The following is a 19,961-nucleotide window of genomic DNA, read 5'->3' as shown; positions in this document are numbered from 1 at the left end:
TCATGGTTGGGCTGGAGGAGCCTCAAGGGCTTTTCCAACCTGGATGATTCTGGGTGCTCTCTACTGTACTTAAATCTGTGTTGTACTTAAGCCTGCATTGTCTTGTACTTACAGTCTTCTTGCTGATAGAGGCTTCAGGAAGTTTTTGAGCTGTGGCCTGATCTCATACAACGTCCTGAAGTCCAAGCTTTTTGAAGACAGCAGGGAACTTGGCACGCCTGTATCACTGGTACCGAAGGGGCTGGCAGGGCTTGTCCTGGCCCTCAGACCCTGGCCTGGAGACAAGAGACGGACACTTAGAGCGTGGGGCTCTCCCAGGGAGGAGGGGGCAGCTCTTCCCTGGCACTCACCCTGCCCTGCGGTGCTGGGAGGCGAGGCGTTTGCCTCGTTAGCTTTGGATGCTGTTCTCAAATCCTTTCCCTTGGTGTGCTTTGTCCCGTGTTTCTCCTGCCACTCTTTCGGAGATAGCTGATAGAGGAAGTCCCGGTACATCTTGTACTCCTTCAGAGTATTCTCGAATCTGGATATCTCACTGGGTTGAGAGAAGTGGAAAAAGGTTGTTAACAGGGAGGAAAGCCCCTGTTTGAACAGGTCCTTTCTACCTCTTGATGTTTGGCTTCACCCACAGGAGGGACAGGAGGGCACGTGTCTTCAGGGACATGCAAAGTCAAACGGGAACCCGCCCTGAGTGCTCTCTGGTTCCGCGTGTGGAAGCTGTCTGGTCACAGCTCTGTGGCCAGACCCTTGCTATGGCACTGGCCTTGCTAATTTGGGATTTTTTATGTGAAAATGAATGAGATGCCTTGCCAGCTCAACTCATAATAGGAATTATAATTGATTTTTTCTTTTTTTCTTTCCCCAGGTCACCATTAAAATGCATTGCTTAGTTTTGTTTGGGTTTTTTTAATCTGAGGCAAGGTATTTAATTTTGGTTTTGGAATACTTATACTTTTAAAAAATGCCATTAAAAAACTAGTTGAGTCGTTTTAGAAACACAGCCAGCATCTGGAAAACAAAAGTTGAAATATTTTGACTCTAAAAATTTCACATTTCTGGAAATATTTTCCCCCCCCCCGGTTCTCTTTTTCCCGGAGGGTGGGAGGGAATAGCACTGCAGGGGCTGCTGCAGGCTGGGCAGGAATCGTGTGCAACTGTTACCTTCGGAGATTCTCTATTTGGGAAGTGATTGCCTGGATCTCTGTTGTTTTCTTTGTCTTAGCTGCCGTTTCTTTTTCAGCACTAGGGAAGAATGCATAAACATAAGCCATAAAACTATTTAGCAGTGAGAAGTGAACTGAGGTATGTATAAAACAGAAAAAGATGTGGAGTGAGCACTGGAAATCTCTTACGGATGTGTCCCAGGTGGTGCTTGGCTCCTGTCTGAAGGCCCTGCTTGTCTTGCCTAAGAGAGCACAGTGTCCTAGTGATGCTTCCAGGTTAAGGTGTCCCTGATTTGGCTGCTGCTGAGCATCAGTTGCTGCTCTGCCCTTGTGATACCTGTAATGGCCCAGGGTGCTCCACTTGCCTGACCTAAGGGACTGTTCCTGCTGTGAGGTGTGGAGCAGAAGTATCTCCCTCTCGTCAGGGTGTTGTGAGAGGGATGGAAGCGGTGGGGTTGGCAGCAGGGTCCTGCATTGCAGGACTTCTGCAGTGAGGGGATCCCCCAGCTATTGTTCTCCTTCCTCTCTTTCACTGAATGTGTGAGGAGAAAGTGCCACTGGGGCCGTAACTCTGGGCAAACTCAGACACAGAGCATTTGCCAGCCAAAGCCCTGCAGGGAGGTCAAGCAAAAGATCTCCCGTGTCCAGCGCAAAAGAGCACACGGGTGGTTCCCTCAGCTTCCGTTACATTTTCAGGGCTTGAACGCAGTTTTTATGGTTCTCCTTCAGGAACTCATCAAACATGGCAGCATCCTTCTCCAGGCAGTATTCGGCTTTTTCCAGTTTTCTTTCCTCCTTCCTTGCTATGTTCTCCATCCTTTGCATCTCATCCCGCTTTACTGCCATGGCGTACTGAAACGAACCCAAAAAGCAACACAGTCACGTTGGCTGGTTGATTTTAAAGGTTTGTTGGTTTAGTTTTGTTCTTGGTTACCTTATTACCTTATAGTTGTTGGCGGGGAGGGTGAGGATTTCAAACCAGGTACGTGTCTTAGTGCAAACGAGGTACATAGAGGCCAGAAGATATTTCAGAAGTAACACAGCAAATAAAGTGAAATTAAGGACAGAATCCAGAAGTTCCAGCACTGCATTAACTCCTGGCTGACAAAGATTGATTCAGTTGTGTTACAGCACAATAATGGAGGTGAATAATGGGGATATATTCTAGCACAGCTCCCTTATTCTGAGCTCAGAATGGCTCCCAGCTATAATTTACGTATCGGACAGCAGGAGCCAAAAGATCAGTATATCTGAGCATCTCACAAATGAAATTAAATAGTTGCATGGCTGCTACTGGATGTGAATGCCCTATGTTCCTTTCTGTCTCGATCGGAGATCAGTGGGCTATAGGCTAAGGGTGCCTTTAACGCAGGACCTGGACAATTGGTGCATGAGGTGCGACGTGTGCCTCCTTGGTGTGATCTCCAGGCAATGGATCTCCGGGGGAAAAAAAAAAAATCCAACACCAACAAAACCCCAAAGCCACACAGGGAAGAATAATTAAATGAACAGAAAGTAACGTTCTCAAAGCCAAGTACCTCAAGTAAAAATATCTCTCTTCTGTCATTTATGTAGTCGCGGAAGGTCTCCTTTTCTAGTGGGTAATCTGAAATTAGGATATAAAGTTAATTAGACTAGAGGGGGGAGGTATGGCCAAGGCAAACCCACAGTGACTGTGCAGGCTGCTGTGAGCAGGATGTGATTGGCATTGGAGCCGGCAATGCTGATTGGTTTATTAAAGTTTTCACCTTATTTAGGTTCAGTTTCACGTGGCTTTTCATGGAGCAAAACCAGGTAGAATGGAGTGAAGAATCCTACAGGTCCTTACAAAGGTCAGTGTCCTCTAGGCATTGATGGCAAAGCTACGGCTCGCGTCAGAGGCAGAAATGAAGAGCCACATCCACTAACACCCAGTTAGTTTAGCTTAGTAGAAAAGTCTCTGTGAGACAAAGTCCTGCAAGCTCTCAGCTGACTTCCGACTGGTTCCAAGAGCTCCCGGCTACTGTGAAGGCCCCGGGGGATGGCGGGATCCAGGCTGCTGCGGTGGGGGGGACACGTGCTCCGTAGGTAAGTACGTGAGATGGAGATGGCCTGGCCACGCGGAGGTTGGCGGGATGCAGCGTGTAGCTGTGTGTCTGCGAGAGCTAACTGCTACCCCCATCCCCTCTTTGACTTTTGCTTTAGGCTGTTACCCAGCTGAGCAGCACCGCTGCAAAGATCGTAACTGTTCCTTACCTTTCTTAATGGCTGTCTTCCATGAGAGACTCTGCTGAAGAGTTTTCAGTCTTTCTTCATTTGTTGCCGCTTTTCTGGCTGCCTCTTGTTCCTCCATTTGCAGAGCTTTCCAGACCCCTTTTTGCTTTGCTTTTATTTTAGTGGAGTAAGTCATTTTCTGATGGATTTTCATGGTCTTCATCCTTTCACGTTCCTATGAGGATAAGTCAGTTGTGTGGACAGTTTGATTATCTGCTTTGATTGCTGTGCTTTTTAAAGACATGAGTGGTTATTCACAGGCTAGAAATTTTCAGGCTACTGATACCCTGCTGATGCACGTTCGCCTGGTTTATCGCCAGTGATATTCTCTCCTGAGGCAACTAAAACATTTCATTTCTTAGCATTTGTTCTCATTAGTTTGTTGATTTGTATTCTGCACCGAGCCACCAGCTGTGCCAGCTTGTACCTACTCAGTGTCCTCATTTTTCCTTCCTGGATTATTCCTGGGAGTGGATGGAGGTTTTCAGAGATTCATCCTTCAAGTTCCCCCAGTAAAAGGGAATGACAGGACAGACCAAGCTCAATACTGACTCATTCCAACTTTCATAAAGGCGTGTAAACCTTCGAGTTCAGATTGAGATGATCTGTTCAAACCCACTGAAGAGCTTTCTGGAGGGTGGAAGGTTGTTCATCCTCAGTGCTCTCACACGGGCTGAAGGGTAATTCATTGCTGTCTGCACAGTTTGGGCTTGGGTTAGGCTGAGGACATCCCTCAGCAGACATTCTCAGTGCACTTCTTCCTAAGCCTTTCCCCTGGACTTACATACCTTCAACCCAAGCAAAAAGCAGACTGTATCAGTCATCAGTGTGAGGTGAGGAGGCTTGCTTAAGCTTGTGTGCAGCTCTCCCTTTGCGATCTAGAGACAAAGACTTCTTGCTTTCACACTGCTGCCTGGCTTCTGCAACCCCCTCCAACAACCAGACCGCTCAGAGATACGGTCACATCTCCATGGCTTCCCACCCCCTAAGGATTGCATCCCCTAAGGGAAATCCACTGCAGAATTAAGAAGGAAAGAGACATTCCCGAGACCCAACTCTCGGTCTGTGGAGCTGCAGTTCCCTGTCTTAAGGAGAGAAACCTAGTACATGAAACCCTGCCGTCCTCCTCCTTAGACATTCAGTTTGTTGGCAGTTCAGAAGGTCACATCAAACTCTGGAATGCGGCTTCCCAAGCAGAAAGCCGAGCCTGTTGAAGTGGAAAGCAAGAGATCTTGCACCAGAGCTTTATGTAGAAGTCGATGCTAACAGCACTGGCAGGTATCTTCTCCAGGAACAGGAATGAGTGGTAAATCTTCCCTGGAGTAAGGAAACGAAGCGACAACATCCAGATTTTGCACTAGCAACCAGCAAGCCTGTGCTCAGAGCTGCTCTTGGTGAAGTTAATCTCTCATTGTGAACTTCAGTGGACTTGAAGCTGATCTGGGGGAATCTCAGCTGAATTTGGCAGCTATTATTTCTCTCATGCACTATATTTTTATATTATATGGGTTGGCCTAAAGCATGTATACATACCGCCTCAGCGATTTTTCTTTCTTTGTCCATTATTGAGAAAATATCGATATCTGGAGGAACTGTAAATGGGTTTTTCATTGGGTTTTCTTCATCCTCTTCTGGGCTTTCTGAAAAAAAAAATGAATGAGGATGTAGAAGATGTGAGGCAGAATACCAGGACCCAGTGCAAAGGGACTCTGATCCGTCACACCCCGCCTGGCGTGGGGCAGCTGTGCTCACAGCTGCAGATGTCTAACAATGCTGCATCGAGCAGGAAGCTGGATAGGGCTTGTAAGAAGCCAGTGATATAACTGAGACCTCTTTATTGTTTATGTCACTTGACCGTATCTGCTGATCCACTCAGGATTTCAGCCAGGGATTTTTTTGTAAGTCTGGAGCTGTTTTACCCATCTCAGACCCTTCTGCCCACGACCGTATGAATACAGGCCTCTCCTTTGACCTAACAACAAAGAGCTGCCGAAGCATCGTGACCTCACCTGACAGCACAGGCTGGGTGTCCATTCCAGGTTTGGAAGAGAGACTTTTAGATGTGGACTCTGTATGTGGAGGTGGCATCTCTGACCCTGGCCCAAGGTAAACCATAAACAAACGGTCAGCTGGGACCTGCCAGTAACTGATGCAGTAGGTTTTACAGCAGTGATGGACCTAGGGGCTTCCTGGGTCGTAACCACTGAGCCTTTTGTGTCAGTAGGAACTAAGAAAAAGCTTCAGTAAACTGGAAAATATTTGTGTTCTGACCCCAAAAAGGAAATGTTCATCCCTGGTTTGTGTGAAAGCTGTGTAAAACACAGTCCTCCTTACGCACACAGAGATGGGAAAGCAAAACCAAAATAATATTGAGACAACAAGCAACTCGCATCCCTTGCCCCTTGTTCCACGCACACCTCCCCTTCCGATCCACACCTATACTTCATCTTCCTATCGCTGGTTCACAAGCAACGTTTTTACTCCCTAAAGCTCTTACCAGTAATTGCCTCAGCACCGTGGGTTTCTTGTGGTAAGGCTGAACGAATGTCGGGCAGCACTGACATGCTGTAGGGAGCTCTGTCGTGTTTAATTTTAGGCAGTCAAACTGTTGAAGGTTGGGTTTTTGTTTCTCTGAATCCAGTCTCTTTTTGTAGTCTTTGCTCTGGGTCCTAGGGGAGAAGGCATAACTGTAATGATCTCTCTTTCAAAGAACAGAGAGGCCATTGTTAACGTTATCCTTTAATCCACAAAGGCAGCGAGCTGGGTCTAGAGAGGTGTTAGTGCAATTGATGCAGTGCTGCTGCTGGGACCGTTCCTGAGCTGCACTGGTACAAGACACAGCAGAAAATATTCTCTTCCGCTTGCACTAGTTTTAAGGCTATTTTAGAGCATCATTTTTTGCTCTGAATAGCCTCCAGTTTTTCTGTATTTTGAGCTAAACTCATCTGGCCTAATTTCCATGTACGTGCTTGGTGCTTTGTGTTTCCTATTGGCCGTGGTCCTGCAGCTGCCCAATTCGTATCTTATTCTTTGGAGGTGTCAGGCTTTCACTGTGGATAAGACGCAGAGGCTGAGGTAGAATTTAGACCGTTTGAAGACATCTCAAATGTTTTCTCTCTCCAGTTCAGTTCTTGAAGTAACTTTTTTCAAAAGCCTCCTTGACTGGCTGCTTAGATTTCATGTCCCTCTGAACTTTGCAGAACTTAATGGGATCTTTTTCTCCAGGGGTGCCTCATCTACGTCCTGGAACAACATAACCCCTGCTGCTGATGTGAGTTTTGGAGAAAAACCCATCAGGTCGAGGATACGCAGGCACTCAAACGCCTGCAGCGTTCAGTTGAATACACTTTGTGAAATACGCAGAGCACTTGCAGCCAGCAGCTGGATGTGCAGCCCTCTTAGCGCACGCCTTGACTGCTGTAATCTAAAACCCTTCTCATAAAAATCTTCTTGTTCGTGTGGCTGATTTAAATTCCTGCTACAGGCAATGGGATTGAAGAGCAAGACTAGACAGAGGATGCTGGCATATGGAAAATAATTGTTAGTGCAACCCTCTGATATAAAAAGTGCTTTTATAATATAATTTTAGCAAAGTATAGGAATCTGTTTTGAAGATTAACTTGTAAATACTCATTTTATCAAGGTAGTTTTTGTTTGAGGTTGTTGGGGTTTTTTTTTGGTTTTTTTTTTTTTTTTTTAAATAGACTGTTTGCACATCGCTTTGGAAATAATGCCAAAAGCTACAGCAGCACTAGTTGGGCTAATTATAATTATTAAGCTCAATAATGCAAATAAAAATTGCTTTGTTGCTAGAATCATTTAGCATATGTTTCACTGACATTTTTATGTTTCAGTAGCTATGTACCGATGGTATGTGAATCAATAGATAAGGCACTCGTGGGTTTAATTCACTGAAACATTTATTCAGTGCTTTTCCCTAGATGCTGCGCAGAAAAAAAAAAAAAAAAAAGCCAAAGTAAATAGGTAAACAGTTCTAAAAAATAAATAAATTTTAAAAAAATCCATCCACCGTGTTCCCGAAGCGCTGGATGAGCGTGTGTTTTATACACTCAGATGATGTAAATGATAGCGTTGCTTGCAGAGAAGGCTTGCTGGGAATCCACTCCAAGTTTTGAGCTACAGAACAACTCTCCCAGGGCCAGATGTGTCCTGTTGCCCAGAACGTCCCCCCCGCTTGCCCACGGGGGAGGCTCTTGGTGTGTGATCTCCCAGTGCCACACGCCAGCACCTCCTCTCGTCCCAGTGAGACGCTGATGACAAAACCAGGACAGAAACTGCTCTGACTGCCCTCACCCCTTTGGCTTTCGGTTTCTCACCCGAAGGAGAGCTGCTCCGGGCTCCTCTCCGCCGGGCACCGTGGTCAGACGTGGATGTGGACGCTCGGCTCGGTTCGGCTCAGCTCTAGGCTTGAGCTCCGGCTCTTGTTTGCGTTGCCATGGAAACCTGCGCTCCCGTTGCCGGGCAGCATCGCTCCCTGTGGCCTTGGCCCCGGCTCCCCTGCGCCCGGGCCCGGTCTGTCTGTACACTGGGAGCCCGGAGGACTGGGGCTGGGGCAGGTGGGTCCTCCCGGAGCCCGGCACCGTGCCCTGCCTGGCTGCAAGGTGGGTGCCTCGGGGGGGGGTCAAACCAGACGTCGGGATGCAAAAGGAAGAGAAACTTCCGTGGGGTGAAGGTCTGCTCGGGTGCTGCCTTCCTTACTGTGTCCGTCCGCCTGGCCTGGGAGTCGGGTATTTAACCCCGGGTCTGCAAGCAGAGCAGCGGGTTGTGGAAAGGGGAGCTGGAGCCCCTGACTGTGGAAATGACAGGGGTTAATTCACCATTCCACAGCCTCCGCCTTGGCCTTTCTGTCGGTAAAGTCCGAACGGTCCCAGTTTGGAGACTGCGTGTGGCATGGGTGAATGAACTGTCGCTTACTGGAGGCTCCCAGGTCAATAGTGCTATAGAAACCTGAGCCTCACCTCCCAAAATATCATGTAATTCTAAAGATGATTTGATAAATATATTGGTTGGAAAAGGAACATATTTTAAGAGAGAAAAAGATCCTTAAATCCCTATATTTACTCCTTCCTGTTTCTGAGAAGATAAAATCAATTCCAAATGGATCGTGTTCTTCTCTAGACTCTTCAGATTATTAATACAATTTCAGCTTTCTGAAATAGCAGCTTCTTTCATTTACCAATAGGTTTCCAAACAGCTTTCTCCATCTGAATAACTCGCGCAATAAATAGAATGATTTTCTGTAAGTGCAAACTCCCATTTGATTGTTATAGTTCTTTGCTGTAATTGCTGATTATCGAGAGACTGGATTCAGGCGACAGGAGGAAAATGCTTCTACAGAAAGAAAATTCTCTTTATTCTGCACATGATTGCTTTGATTTTTAGCAGCGATGCAGAAAACCATAGTCCTATCTTTAGTACGCTTTGGGAAATTTCCAAAATGTATTGGGGAGTATGTCTAAAAAAAAAAATGAGACTATAGAATAATTTCTATTACCCCCAAAAAATATATATTCAGGAATAAATTGTACTTAAGATGCATTTTCCTAAAGGCACAATATCAGATGGGCTTTGTTCAGGAATACCAGTTTATTACAGAACTGTGAATTCGCCACAGTGGTAACATCACCGAAATAAATGACAGAAAACTGAGACATCCGAACAGCTGTGGTTCTGTCTGGCATGATCTCTGTATCGGTGAATGATATATTTATGTATCCACTGCTCTGTTCTGTGCTATCCTTGCTAAACGGTTATTTCTTCAAACTGGCGCAGAGATTATTTAAAAGCAGAGATGCGTTTTGTGAGTTCCTGGGAATGTGCAAGCTCTTCACAGCTTTGTTTCATTGTGTCCCACACATGCCATAAAGCCACTTAGACTTTGCGTTTCCTTGAGGGCAAAGAAGTTTTGAAGGCCAGAAGGACATCTGGAGCCTATTCTTAGCCACCATTAACTTGGTTAATGAACGGAATAAATAACATGTGCAACATCATGGGAAAATCTGCCTGGTGGCATGGGCCGTGCAGCTGACCAGCGCTGCAGGTCGGTAGGGATTTTTGGGTTGTGTGATGTCGCTTCGGGGCACAACGTTTTTGGGACTTATTAAACGTAGGGACAGCTCTTCCCTGGCGCACAGCTGAGAAAGGCAGTTGGCATGATAAGAACAGCCGGTTGCTGCTTACGTTTCCAACAGGATGTCTGCAGATTTAGAGGCTTGTAGGAGGTGATTTTGTTAGGGCGTGGGGTTGGGATTTCAGGACATTGTTATTTCTTTCCTCCCTTCATTGCTTTCTCGAAGGGGCGACTGGTCTGCTCCACTCAGTCACCCTGTGTTGTGGGGATGCTGATCCCTGCCCCAGAGGGGCTGCGAGGGTTAATTAGCGTTGGCAAGATGTTTTGAAATGGCTGATTGGGAAACTCTGCCAGAGATGAAAGCTGAATAAGTACCTAGATAAATAAATATTCCTTTGTAGTCTTATCATTACGGGAAACTCCCTGTGTACCCAGGATGCTGCACAGGTCACTGAGCAGTCATCTCCCTGTTGCCTGGAGTCTTCTCAAGGGGACTCATTTATTTAAGTATTTCACTTTAGTTTCTGCGAGATGAGCCACAATATGTACCACACAAGGGGAGAAGCCTGGCAGAAACCAGCGAACACCACGGAAATACCAAAAGGATTGGCAGGTTTTTTTCTTTCTCTGGAAATCTTGTTCCTGTTTCCTGGTGAACTGTGCAGCTGCAGAACCCGGAGCATCCTAGGAGGGAGAAGGGGAAGTGGGACCCTGTTCCCAGGGTTAGACACAAGGAAGGAGGAGGGAGCTTCAAGCGAGTGTTTGCAAGACACTGCCTACAAGAGCTCTGCTGAAGGCCATTAGCCTGCTCTCTGCTTCAGTACGGCCTCTGGTGAGCTCTCGGGAGAACTTCCTCTGCTGCTGGGTCTCTTTGGGGCACTGTTCTCCTGCCTTTGTCCTGCCTGGGGGGGGAAACAGCTTCAAGATGGTTATGGAGGTCCCATGGGGAATATATGGCTGCTCACACATTTCTTGCAAGGTCTGTGCAGGCTGCTGAGCTCTGTGGAGAGACTGAAAGGGGGAGAAAAAGTGACCGCGTCGTTCTCCTCCATTTGGGCTTTATCCACAGTCCAAATCCCTGCACCAGCACCACAGCACCACAGCTCCATGAAAGAGGCCAAAAGAAACGGTACTGGAGACCATATCCATCCCATCCGATCCCAGCAGCTCTCTTTCCCTGCAGATCTTCTTCCTTCCCCGCTCCAGAGCATCGTGAAGGCCAGGCTGAATGGCTGCACGCAGCGACCGCTGCATCTGCACGGCAAACCCAGGGCCTCTCCACAGCAACAGGGATGTCTCCTGTCTCCTCAGGTAGGAAGGAAGGGATGGCCTGATGGGACAAGGGTTACAGTGGCTTGGCGTGGAGCCATCCCAAACAGGGGCAAGCAGGGAGCACGGCAGGTAAGCAGGAGACCTCCCCTGAACAGCAAAGCTGTGATCCCCAAGTGCCGTGGACCCATGGGGTCTAACCACTGGCACTGCTGTTTACCCGCTGCTCCCTCCAGCTCAATCTCACTTCCAGGCAAGATTTTATCCCAATGCAAAATTTTCCAGTCCGAAAAACGTGTCCCGTAACCTTTGCATGGCCAGAGCCAGCCACGAGATGGCAGCAGCCTTGTATTGCCAGGGCTGGGGATTTGGTTCAGTGACCCGCATTTCCCACCCTCCCTTCTCCATCTCCTTTTGACCTTACAGATGAGGTCTCCAGGCTTGACGAGCACCAAGACACCTTGGCCCATCCTCTGGGTTATGGAGAAGTGTCCCCAGAAGGGGATCTGTGAGCTCGGTTCCTCTGAAGGGGGAGCCACTCAGGTCTGTGTGTCCTGGGGCTGATCCCCAGCGCCCTGGGCTCTCTTATCCAAACGGAATTTGTGGTTCAGTTGATCTGATTTCATAGTGGAGGAAAGCTGCTAAAATCTCTGAAGGGCCATGGAAAAACGACAAGACAGCCCCCGTCATCTGTGCCTTTACTTTACACGGGTGCTGTGTAATGGTTTGGACGAAAAGCAGCAAAGCGCGCAGCGATTTGTATTTCACACTTGTTCTTGCTGAGAATGCAGGCTCCTTCCTGCTGAGAGGAAGAGAAAACGTTCTGCAGGCTTCGTCTTGGCACCCTGGCCAGATCTGGGCCAGTTCCTTTTGCAATGCAAAGCTTGTTCTAGCGTGTGCTGTGGTGGCAAGGGGTCTGTCTTGCAGCGGCTGTCGGCAGCGCTCTCCTGGGGCAGCTGCCGAGAGGTGAGCGCTGCGCTCTGCTCCAGGTCCCGAGCTGGCACAGCCGACCCCGTGGAGACTTGGTTGACTCAGGCTCCCTGAATTTCGGATCTGTCAGTGTGGACACTACTCGCGGATCCGTGGGGTGGTGGTGGCGTAGCAGAGCCTGATGCAAACGCGGGGGAAGATGGCAGAATGGCAGCGCGATACCCTTTGGGAGGGACCGCTGGGCGTCTCTAGTCCAGCCTGCTCAGGGCAGGGCTAGCTGCGAAGTCGTGTCAGGCTGCTCGAGGCCTTGCCCGGATCTTCTGGAAACCTCCAAGGATTCAGATTTCACAAATGCTTCAGACGGTGCAGGGTGAGATCTGGGAGGCTGAGCTTGGGCTCAGTGGGGTGGCCCCAGGGGTTTGCTCTGGTAAGGATAGAAATAAGTGATATTGTTGCAATTTCAAGGCCAGTTCTGAATAACCATTTAGACCCGGTCCCAAACTAAAAACTGTAACTAGTTCCAGACTTCCCTCAGAGTTCAGTGCTTTTGGGACCTAGGAGTTTGCATTTGGCCCCGTGTAAGGAGAGCCACAAAGCTGTAGCCAAGGAGACTTTCCTAACCAGGGCTATAAATCCAGGCTCTTTGCAGGGACAAATGACCCAGGAACCTGAGGTTGCAACTTCATGATTTTGCATTAAGCTTTTAAGGCACCGTTCCAGTCTCTTTCCTGGCCCTTGCTTTGTGGCAAAACTACAGCTGCTGTGACTGCTTGGGAACTGATCCAGCTGAAAAATACCCTGCCTGAGGAAAAAGATCCTCTTTTTTTTCTTTTTTTTTTTTTTAATGGTCACCATGATGTCTTGAGGAAGAGGGACACATGGGCTGGGGGAAGGTGGAATTGCCCCTTTCAGTGGCAGCCAGTGCTTGGATCAGCTTAGGGAGAGAGCGAAACTGCATTTTCGTGGTGGTAAACCGGGCTGCTCCTGCAAGCCCTGCACACAGACTTCTTTCAACAGGGGTGCATGGAGCAGACCAAAAAGAATTCATGAAGTAATGCTAAGGGTCATGCTGAATTCTAAGAGCTGCAGAAGGCAGCACATGCTTCGTGGCTCCAAACCCTTTCTGCTCATGTGGAATGGATTAAAGATAAAAACAACCCTGTTATTCACTTTTCTCCTGAGCTGTACAGGAACTATTATCTGTGATCCAAAACTGTGGCTCATATCCCCAGGGTAGCTCATGGGATCCACTTCCCCTTGCCAGGGAATGAGGCATCGCCGGGTACGAGCTGCAACGGTTCAGCAACGCTTGGTGCCAGCCTGGCTGTTTTCTTGCAGGATCTGCCTACCTGTGTCTATTTTAAGTACGGAGCACTGGGACACAGAGCAGCGAAGTGACTCGGCTGATACGGTGCGGTGGGGCTTTGCTGGGCCGAGCCCACTGTGTCCGTTTAGCTGGAATCACGCACAGCACAAGCATGCTCCTCACACAACAGCAGCTTTATTACTTGGAAATGCTAGAAAGTTTCCACATCCACCTTACTATTCCTTTGCCTGCACCTGCGTGAATGCCCGCTGTTCTCCCCACCAGGATGTCAGCAGATCTTGTAGCTTGTTTTCCACTGAAATGTCTCCTCTTAGGTAAATATTACATCTGGGGTTACTTTGCCAGCGACTTTCCTACCCGGAGTTTGTACAGCAGGTCAATGCCCTGCTCAGAGATAAGCTGAATACTTGCTGTGAGTGCTGTTTGCTGCTGTGCTACACCCTGCTCTTCCCTCATCAACTTCTCCTTGAGCGGTTTTTCAACGGTGCTTAAGTTGTGGTGGTTTTAGCAAAGTGAGGGAAATTCAAGACGAGCCATCGAGTGCTTGGACAGAGCAGAAAGAGTTGTTTATTGCAACAGCCATGGCTTGTAAATTATTCATCTGTGTGCAACCGAAACGTGAAGATCCTCAAAGGTCTTGTTACAAAGAGTGAGGTGAAGGATGGGCGAGGTTTGAGCCAGACAGGAAGGTTAAGGGGTTCTGGGGAACCCTTCTCCATCCACCTGCATCTGCCCTGTGATAATGCCTCTTTGCAGGAGAAAGCTGAGCTGCCGATAAGTGAAACAACGCACAGATACGTGTCTGGGGAAGGGAGAAGACATCTGTAAAACATCTTCCTGTGTCAGTTTTTCCCTCCAGCGGGAAACACACAGATTTGAAGCTGTTTGCAGTGAAACGTATACACAGCCCATGGGCATGTACCGAGTATCAATGCACAATAGGCTCCGGCCTCTGTGAAACAGAGAAGTTTCCAAAGACCAAGAGAGATCAGAATAGCCGGCTAAGCAGAAAAGAAGCCAGCACACTTTTGCTCAGCAGTTCTGTCTCCAGACAAAACCAGACTTCAACTAATTAAAAAGAGCAGATGCTAGATGGAACATTAATTGGAACAACTATCATCTGTGCTTAAATCTGTATTCTCGCACTCTGGCAGTAGGTTTGGAGAGAGGAGTTAACCCTTTAGCTGGCTTATTTTGTTAGGCACAGCATGCCCTTAGACGAGAGAATAATGAAACATCTATGAATTTTTTTTTTTTTTTTTTTTTTTTTTTCAGGAGCAAACAATTCTCTGTCTAATAATGCAGAACCATCATCACAACCGGTGCTCTCAACCCTTCCTTCTCACGGTGTTGTCAGTAAAGTGATCTTGCTTGGCTTTCAGAGGCCTTGTAACTAGTGCTGGGCACGGGGCCAGCTGCTGTTCTTCCCCGTATGTATTGTATTAAGAGGACACCTCTTCGTTAACCTGTGCTCATTTGCTCCCCTCAGCCTGTGTGCTTTCTCGTTAGACTTGATGTATGATCTATAGAGAGTGCAAAGAGCTCAGCTGACATCTGATATGCTTATAAATAGCCTGTCTGCCCCGCTACGGTTCTGTAGCTATCCCAACATGAGCAAACACTTGACGTACTGCACTCTTCCTGGAACTGGGATGCTATCGAAGATTTTCCTCTAAAGCATCCAAATTTGGCCTCTGCTGGAAGCCGGGTACTTGACTGCAGGCACCACTGGTCTGTTCCAGATTGGAAGTTCCTCAGCCTTGTCCTAGTCTCTGATTCCTCCATAAGAGATGAGGCAAAGGCGTCGTTTGAATAACGAAGCTCTTCCACCGTTCCCTGCCCTCCCTGCTGTGGCCCCTTGCCGCAGGCAGACCCCCCTCGGCACAGGTAGAAGCCCTGGTCCTTTCCTGCCGCTTTGCTCACACACCACCCCCAAGCTCATGCTAATTTCTTCATTCTTGCACCCCCAGTTTCCTCCCTCTCCATCAGGGCCAGATCCTGGTTCCTCGACGGGCTCACCAAGTCCATTGTGGCTTTGGCAGTCCTTGCTGGGATTTGTCCTGTGATGCTTTCCCGCGCCCCAGCGCTCCCATCTAAATGCAGTTGTGCTCTGGCTTCCAGTGGACCAAGAGCAGCAAAGACAGCAACTCCTGGTGCAAACTCCTCCGTTTCCTTGGTACGTATCCCTTAACCCCTTTTTCTTTTGCCGACCCCCTTGAGCGATAACTATTGTCATTACTCACCCCCTACTTGCACTGAATGAGCCTCACTGCAATAGCTCCCAAAGAGATTGCCAGGGAGAGAGAATTTAGGCAGATCAATGGAGGCTTAGGGGCTGGTTGGGATATTTACAATTATCCCTGACTCATTTTCTTGCAGATCTGATGCAAGAAGTGAGTCAGATTCCTTCAACACAGTTTGACCTGACAGATGCAGCTGGCAGACAGAAGAGTGGCAGCGTGTGGAGATCACGTTGTTTTGCAAATGGAATAAAGTTCACTTAACGCAGCGGGCAGCTGCCTATACCTGCTGTTAACTCAAAGGCCTCTCACTTGAAAACAACCTACAGATCATCCCATCGCTGCTCGCAGGTGGAATTAGCTCCTGGGAGCCACCGACGGTGGAGGAGGCAGGTATTTCTGAGAGGTGACCTTCCTCCCCAAGACAGGGCAGAGGTCCCTGTCCTGCAATGCCAAGTTCATCGTGCTTGAAATCCTCACAGTCCCCATCCCCTTTTGGGCAGCTGGGACCCTGCCCAAAACCCCTCTCCCTCCTCCGGGCTTTCTCTATGAGCAGTGCTGCCAGTGCTAGTCTTAAGGTAATTTTGCTTTTTTTGGCTGCTCTCTTTTCCTAGGTGTGAATGCTGTCATTACTAAGTGACACCTGTTTCCCAGGGCTCCCCTCAGCCTGTAGGAAAATTGTTCTTTCCCCCCAGCCCAGCTGCAGCAGGTGTCTCCTGAGGCCGGTGGCTTAGGTAAGTTGTTCCTTCTGACTCGGTTCTTGGTTCTTGCACTGAGCTCTCAGTGCCTGTCTTCCTTCTGGACGCGTCTTGTCAACGGCTGACAGCCAGGGGGGAACGGCTCGCACACGGGTGGGTACCTGCTTTTCAGACATTTAGAGGTCAGGAGGTGAAGTTCATGGAAATTCGTCTCTTACACCAGCATCTCCTCTTAGCAGCACCCACTGCAGTTTCACTGCCCTCCGAGCCTCCGTGGTGGCCTGTGCCTGCCCTGTTTTCCCTCTCAGCCAGGTTTTGGTTCACACTCTGCCCATTTTCTTCCAACGGGAGACAAACTCCTGCGGCAGGCTCTGCAGCAGCCTGCGTGCCCGCCGCTTCAGGGCAGCTCCCCCGTCTTGGGCACAGTATCCCCTGCGTTTGGGCTGGGGCCAGGTCTTATGGCTGCTTCTTGAGTTGTGCTTTGTGTTGTACGCCCCGGGGATGCAAGGTGTATCCCGACGCCAGAATTCTCCCTCTGGGAACAGGGGCAGTGGTGCTCAAAGCCTCCGATGGGAGTTTTTTTCAGGCATGGCAGCAATCTCACACTGCTTGAACGCAGAGTTGTGCCAGGTTAAGCCATCACCCTTGAATGCCTTCTCTGTTCTTGTTCCAACGCAGCTTCTAAATTAGAAACCCTACCACCTGCATATGATCCGAGCAGGGATTTTGCAATACTGGGAAGCTGAGTCAGGCGTAGGGACAGGAGCCATTTCTGCTGCCGAAAGGCTCGGTTGCATGCAGGTGCCCGCTGCAATGGTTTCCCTTCCCGCCCCATCTCCCAGGGGTTGTGCAATATTGGCAAACCCGGCGTCAGAGGAGCCGCCGTCCCAGCTCCGGCCGCCCCGTGGGTCTCCAGGGGCTGGCTGAGCGAGGCCTCTGCTCGCTGCCCGCTCGTGGCTTTTCCCCCTGTCAGCAACAGCGTGTCCAAGGTAAATTACCGCTTTTTTTTGGAACGGCTTTAGTTTGAGCTCAGATTGGCAGCCTCTGTCTTGCTGTGAACCTTTTTGACAGAGCAGCAGGGCACCATCTGGGTATGGACAGAAACGCTTGCCATGCTGTACACTCTCCAGTGGCCGCCACGCTGTGTGTTATATGGATGAAAATCTACTGCTCCCCATTTCCCTAGACAGTACCCTGCAGGGAAAGCAATCTGGTGCCTGTCCTTCAGATCCAGCCTCTTTTGCCAGCTCCTGCTTTTTAAGCTTCCTAGATAAAATCTAATGGAGCTTGTCAAGGCTCCTCAGATCGCCGGTGGCTGTGGGAAGGGGTCTTGTAAAATAAAAGCGTTTGGATTTCTGTTATCGTCATATTTAGTTTCCTGTAGACCTTTCAGTGCTTTCTGAGCCTGGCCCATGGCTAAACCATTCTCAAGGACTAAAGGCTATTTTCTCGATACTTAATTCTAGTATCTTGTAAACCATCTTCTGCCTTCGGCACTGTTAAATGGTGAAGCACAGAGTTTTACCACTACAATATATCTGTTACAGCAGAAGGAACAGAGCCCGTTTCCTAACTGAAGGTCTCTTAAGTTGTTCTAAGTGTTCCTGTTTGAGTAGATAGCATCACCTTGGGATAAGCCCGATGAAACCTCAAGCAGTTTTCCGGATTTACCTTCCACACTGTGTTAGACCCAGGACTTAGTGCTATGCTCATCCCAGGTCACAGCTTGATCTCTTTTCAGAGAGTAAATCCTGTGGCTCCATCAACATACGGCCGCTCAAGGCCCCTTGAAACAGCCCGTGTGGCTCCTCAGCGGGCGTGTGGACTTGAAGGCAGCCAGGGAAGGTTCCTGGCATGTTTTCCTCTTGAAATTGGGGTTGAGGGAGGAGGAGGCTGCAATACAATCGAGCTGACAAAATTTTTCATCTCCTATCTGGGTCTGAGTGGGCTCCAAAATAGGGTCATGAAGTGCCAAGTCCTTGGGCTGGCCCTGTCCCACGCAGAGGCTGCCTTCCAGCGTGGCTCAGGAGCCTCTGCTCAAGGTGATTTTTTTCAGCATTTTTATTCCTTTCTGCACCTCTTGTTCTGCTCTGCTCAAGATTTTCTGCCGGCTTGTATTTTTATGAAGATTCATTTCACCCATTGAGCTCTGATAGCTGGGCCACTTTCCCATCCTCTGTTTCCAGACCAGCCGTGCTGCAGCTGAGCCTCACCCGCGACGCCTGCACGTGGTCCGGCTCTGCCCCGGCAGGCTGCAGCCCCGCTGGCAGCTCAGCTTAGCCTTTTCGGGGAAAACTTTTGCAGATTCTCATTCTCTTTCTGCAAAGCCTCCGTTTCTCGATTCTTTGGTCCATCTTTGAGCCCAGTGGCCCCCCCTATAGCTCATCCTCATTGTCTCTACAGAAATGCTGGCCCTCAGCCTTCTCCTTGGAGGTGACATCCTGCACCTCAGTCCAGCACTGAACCATTTGCCCCACGCAGCCACCGAGCTGCCTGGGAGCCCTCGAGGCTTTCCCTGATCCTGCCTGTGTCCAGCTCCTCTGGCTGCCTCAGAGCCTTTTTGCACTGTGTGCTCTGTTTTCTCTCCCTCACATCACCCCCCAAAACATCACCGTCTTTTGGCTTCCTCATGAACCTTCCTCGATTCTCTTACCCCAGAGAAGACCTAAACATCTCCATGCTGACTGATGGGTCCCTGGGATTTTTGTAGCCTTTATTTCTCTTGCCCAAGCTCATTTGTACTAGGCAGCGCCCAAACAAAACAAAAAATTCCAAGGATTGTTCGAACCCTCTCTTCTACCCCATGTGAACAGCCCCGCTTGGGCGGGAAAACAGATCTTTTGTCCATCATTTTGCTGCTGCACAGTGATGCCCCTTCTGTTTTAAATGTTTTCCCCTGCAGGCAAATTATGAAACAGCTTTTTGAGCAGACTCGCACTGATTTAGTTGCCAAACTCTTGCCGTTTCTACCCACTGAAGGCCAGATCCGGGGTGGGGGGGGTGCTGAGCCGGTTTGCTGCGAGGCATGGTTATACCCGATCCCTCAGTAAAGCCCGTTTCGGCGTTGCACAACGTGTCCCTTGTCCAGGGAGGACGGGGGGACCGTGCGCAATCTCCGATTGGGACAGAGCCTGATCCCGCTGGATGACGTCAAAGGCTGCAATATCGTACCTCTCCCCGGCGCTGGCAGAGCCCGCCTGGCCACGCGCCGCTCGGAGCCGCGTAGCTGCCGCCGCTTCCACCCGTGTGGTGCCGTTTATTGACGGTCACCAAAAGGCCCCGCAATTAGTAGGTTACCAAAAGACACCACAATTAGTAGGTTACCAAATGGCAGCACAGGCAGGCCCTGTTGCTTCGCGTACACGTCTGGCTCTTCCCTGCAATTCCTGCAGCTCCAGAAACCTCTGACTGACACCAAATGGAAGTTGCTTTTGAAGCTGGCTGGCACAAGCAAATGCCATTTGTCACAGAGCTGCAGCAGGCAGCACCACAGAGGGTGCCAGTAAATCGCTGGCTGTGGTTTGGCGCTCGTCTCCGTGGCACCGATTAGGAGAATAGGAGGACGTTATCTGTAAGCAGCTATTCCAAAGATTTGCTGCTGAGGTCTGCTGAAGGCAACAGCACCAGTTAAAGCAGCAGCCTCAGCTTGCACCCAGCCAGCCGTGGTGAGCTGAGGGTGAGGGTGCTACACCTGACTGTTTGCCATAGCGAAGGTTTCCCAGTGCCGTGGGGAAGGAAGAGAGGGACCTGGGGGTGCTGATTGCCAGCTGGCTGAACAGGAGCCAGCACTGTGCCCAGGTGGCCAAGAAGGCCAATGGCATCCTGGCTTGTGTCAGCACTGACGTGGCCAGCAGGGACAGGGAAGGGATCTGAGCCCTGTGCTCGGCACTGGTGAGGCTGAACCTCACTGAGTGGGCTCAGTTCTGGGCCCCTCACCCCAAAAAGGCCATTGAGTGACTCGAGCGTGGCCAGAGAAGGGCAACGGAGCTGGGG

General features: G+C 49.4%; 1 protein-coding gene across 1 annotated transcript; it reads right to left on the bottom strand.

The window, feature by feature from the left end:
* Positions 1–108: 108 nt before the first annotated feature.
* Positions 109–5,411, bottom strand: LOC113484851 (cilia- and flagella-associated protein 100-like). The gene is made up of 8 exons (XM_026857531.1): positions 5,333–5,411; positions 4,947–5,053; positions 3,396–3,588; positions 2,699–2,766; positions 1,849–2,012; positions 1,159–1,239; positions 351–532; positions 109–275 (listed from the first exon to the last, which is right to left on the bottom strand). Exons 1-8 carry the CDS (start codon positions 5,409–5,411, stop codon positions 109–111), a joined length of 1,041 nt encoding a protein of 346 aa, XP_026713332.1.
* Between the last annotated feature and the right edge of the window lie 14,550 nt (positions 5,412–19,961).

The sequence above is a fragment of the Athene cunicularia genome, assembly GCF_003259725.1.
Source record: "Athene cunicularia isolate RWA chromosome 12 unlocalized genomic scaffold, athCun1 chr12_part1, whole genome shotgun sequence".
Classification (NCBI taxonomy): domain Eukaryota; kingdom Metazoa; phylum Chordata; class Aves; order Strigiformes; family Strigidae; genus Athene; species Athene cunicularia.
Note: the sequence above shows the minus strand (reverse complement) of the source record. Positions and strands in the feature narration are given on the sequence as shown.

What these genes read in the sequence shown, in the direction of transcription:
- LOC113484851 (XM_026857531.1), bottom strand. Translation starts at nt 5,411, where the DNA reads ATGCTTCGGCAGCTCTTTGTTGTTAGGTCAAAGGAGAGGCCTGTATTC. An exon ending in AAAGAAAAATCGCTGAGGCG is followed by an intron (nt 3,589 to 4,946) that starts GTATGTATACAT and finishes TTATCCTCATAG; the next exon opens with GAACGTGAAAGGATGAAGAC. An exon ending in GAAGACAGCCATTAAGAAAG is followed by an intron (nt 2,767 to 3,395) that starts GTAAGGAACAGT and finishes TCCTAATTTCAG; the next exon opens with ATTACCCACTAGAAAAGGAG.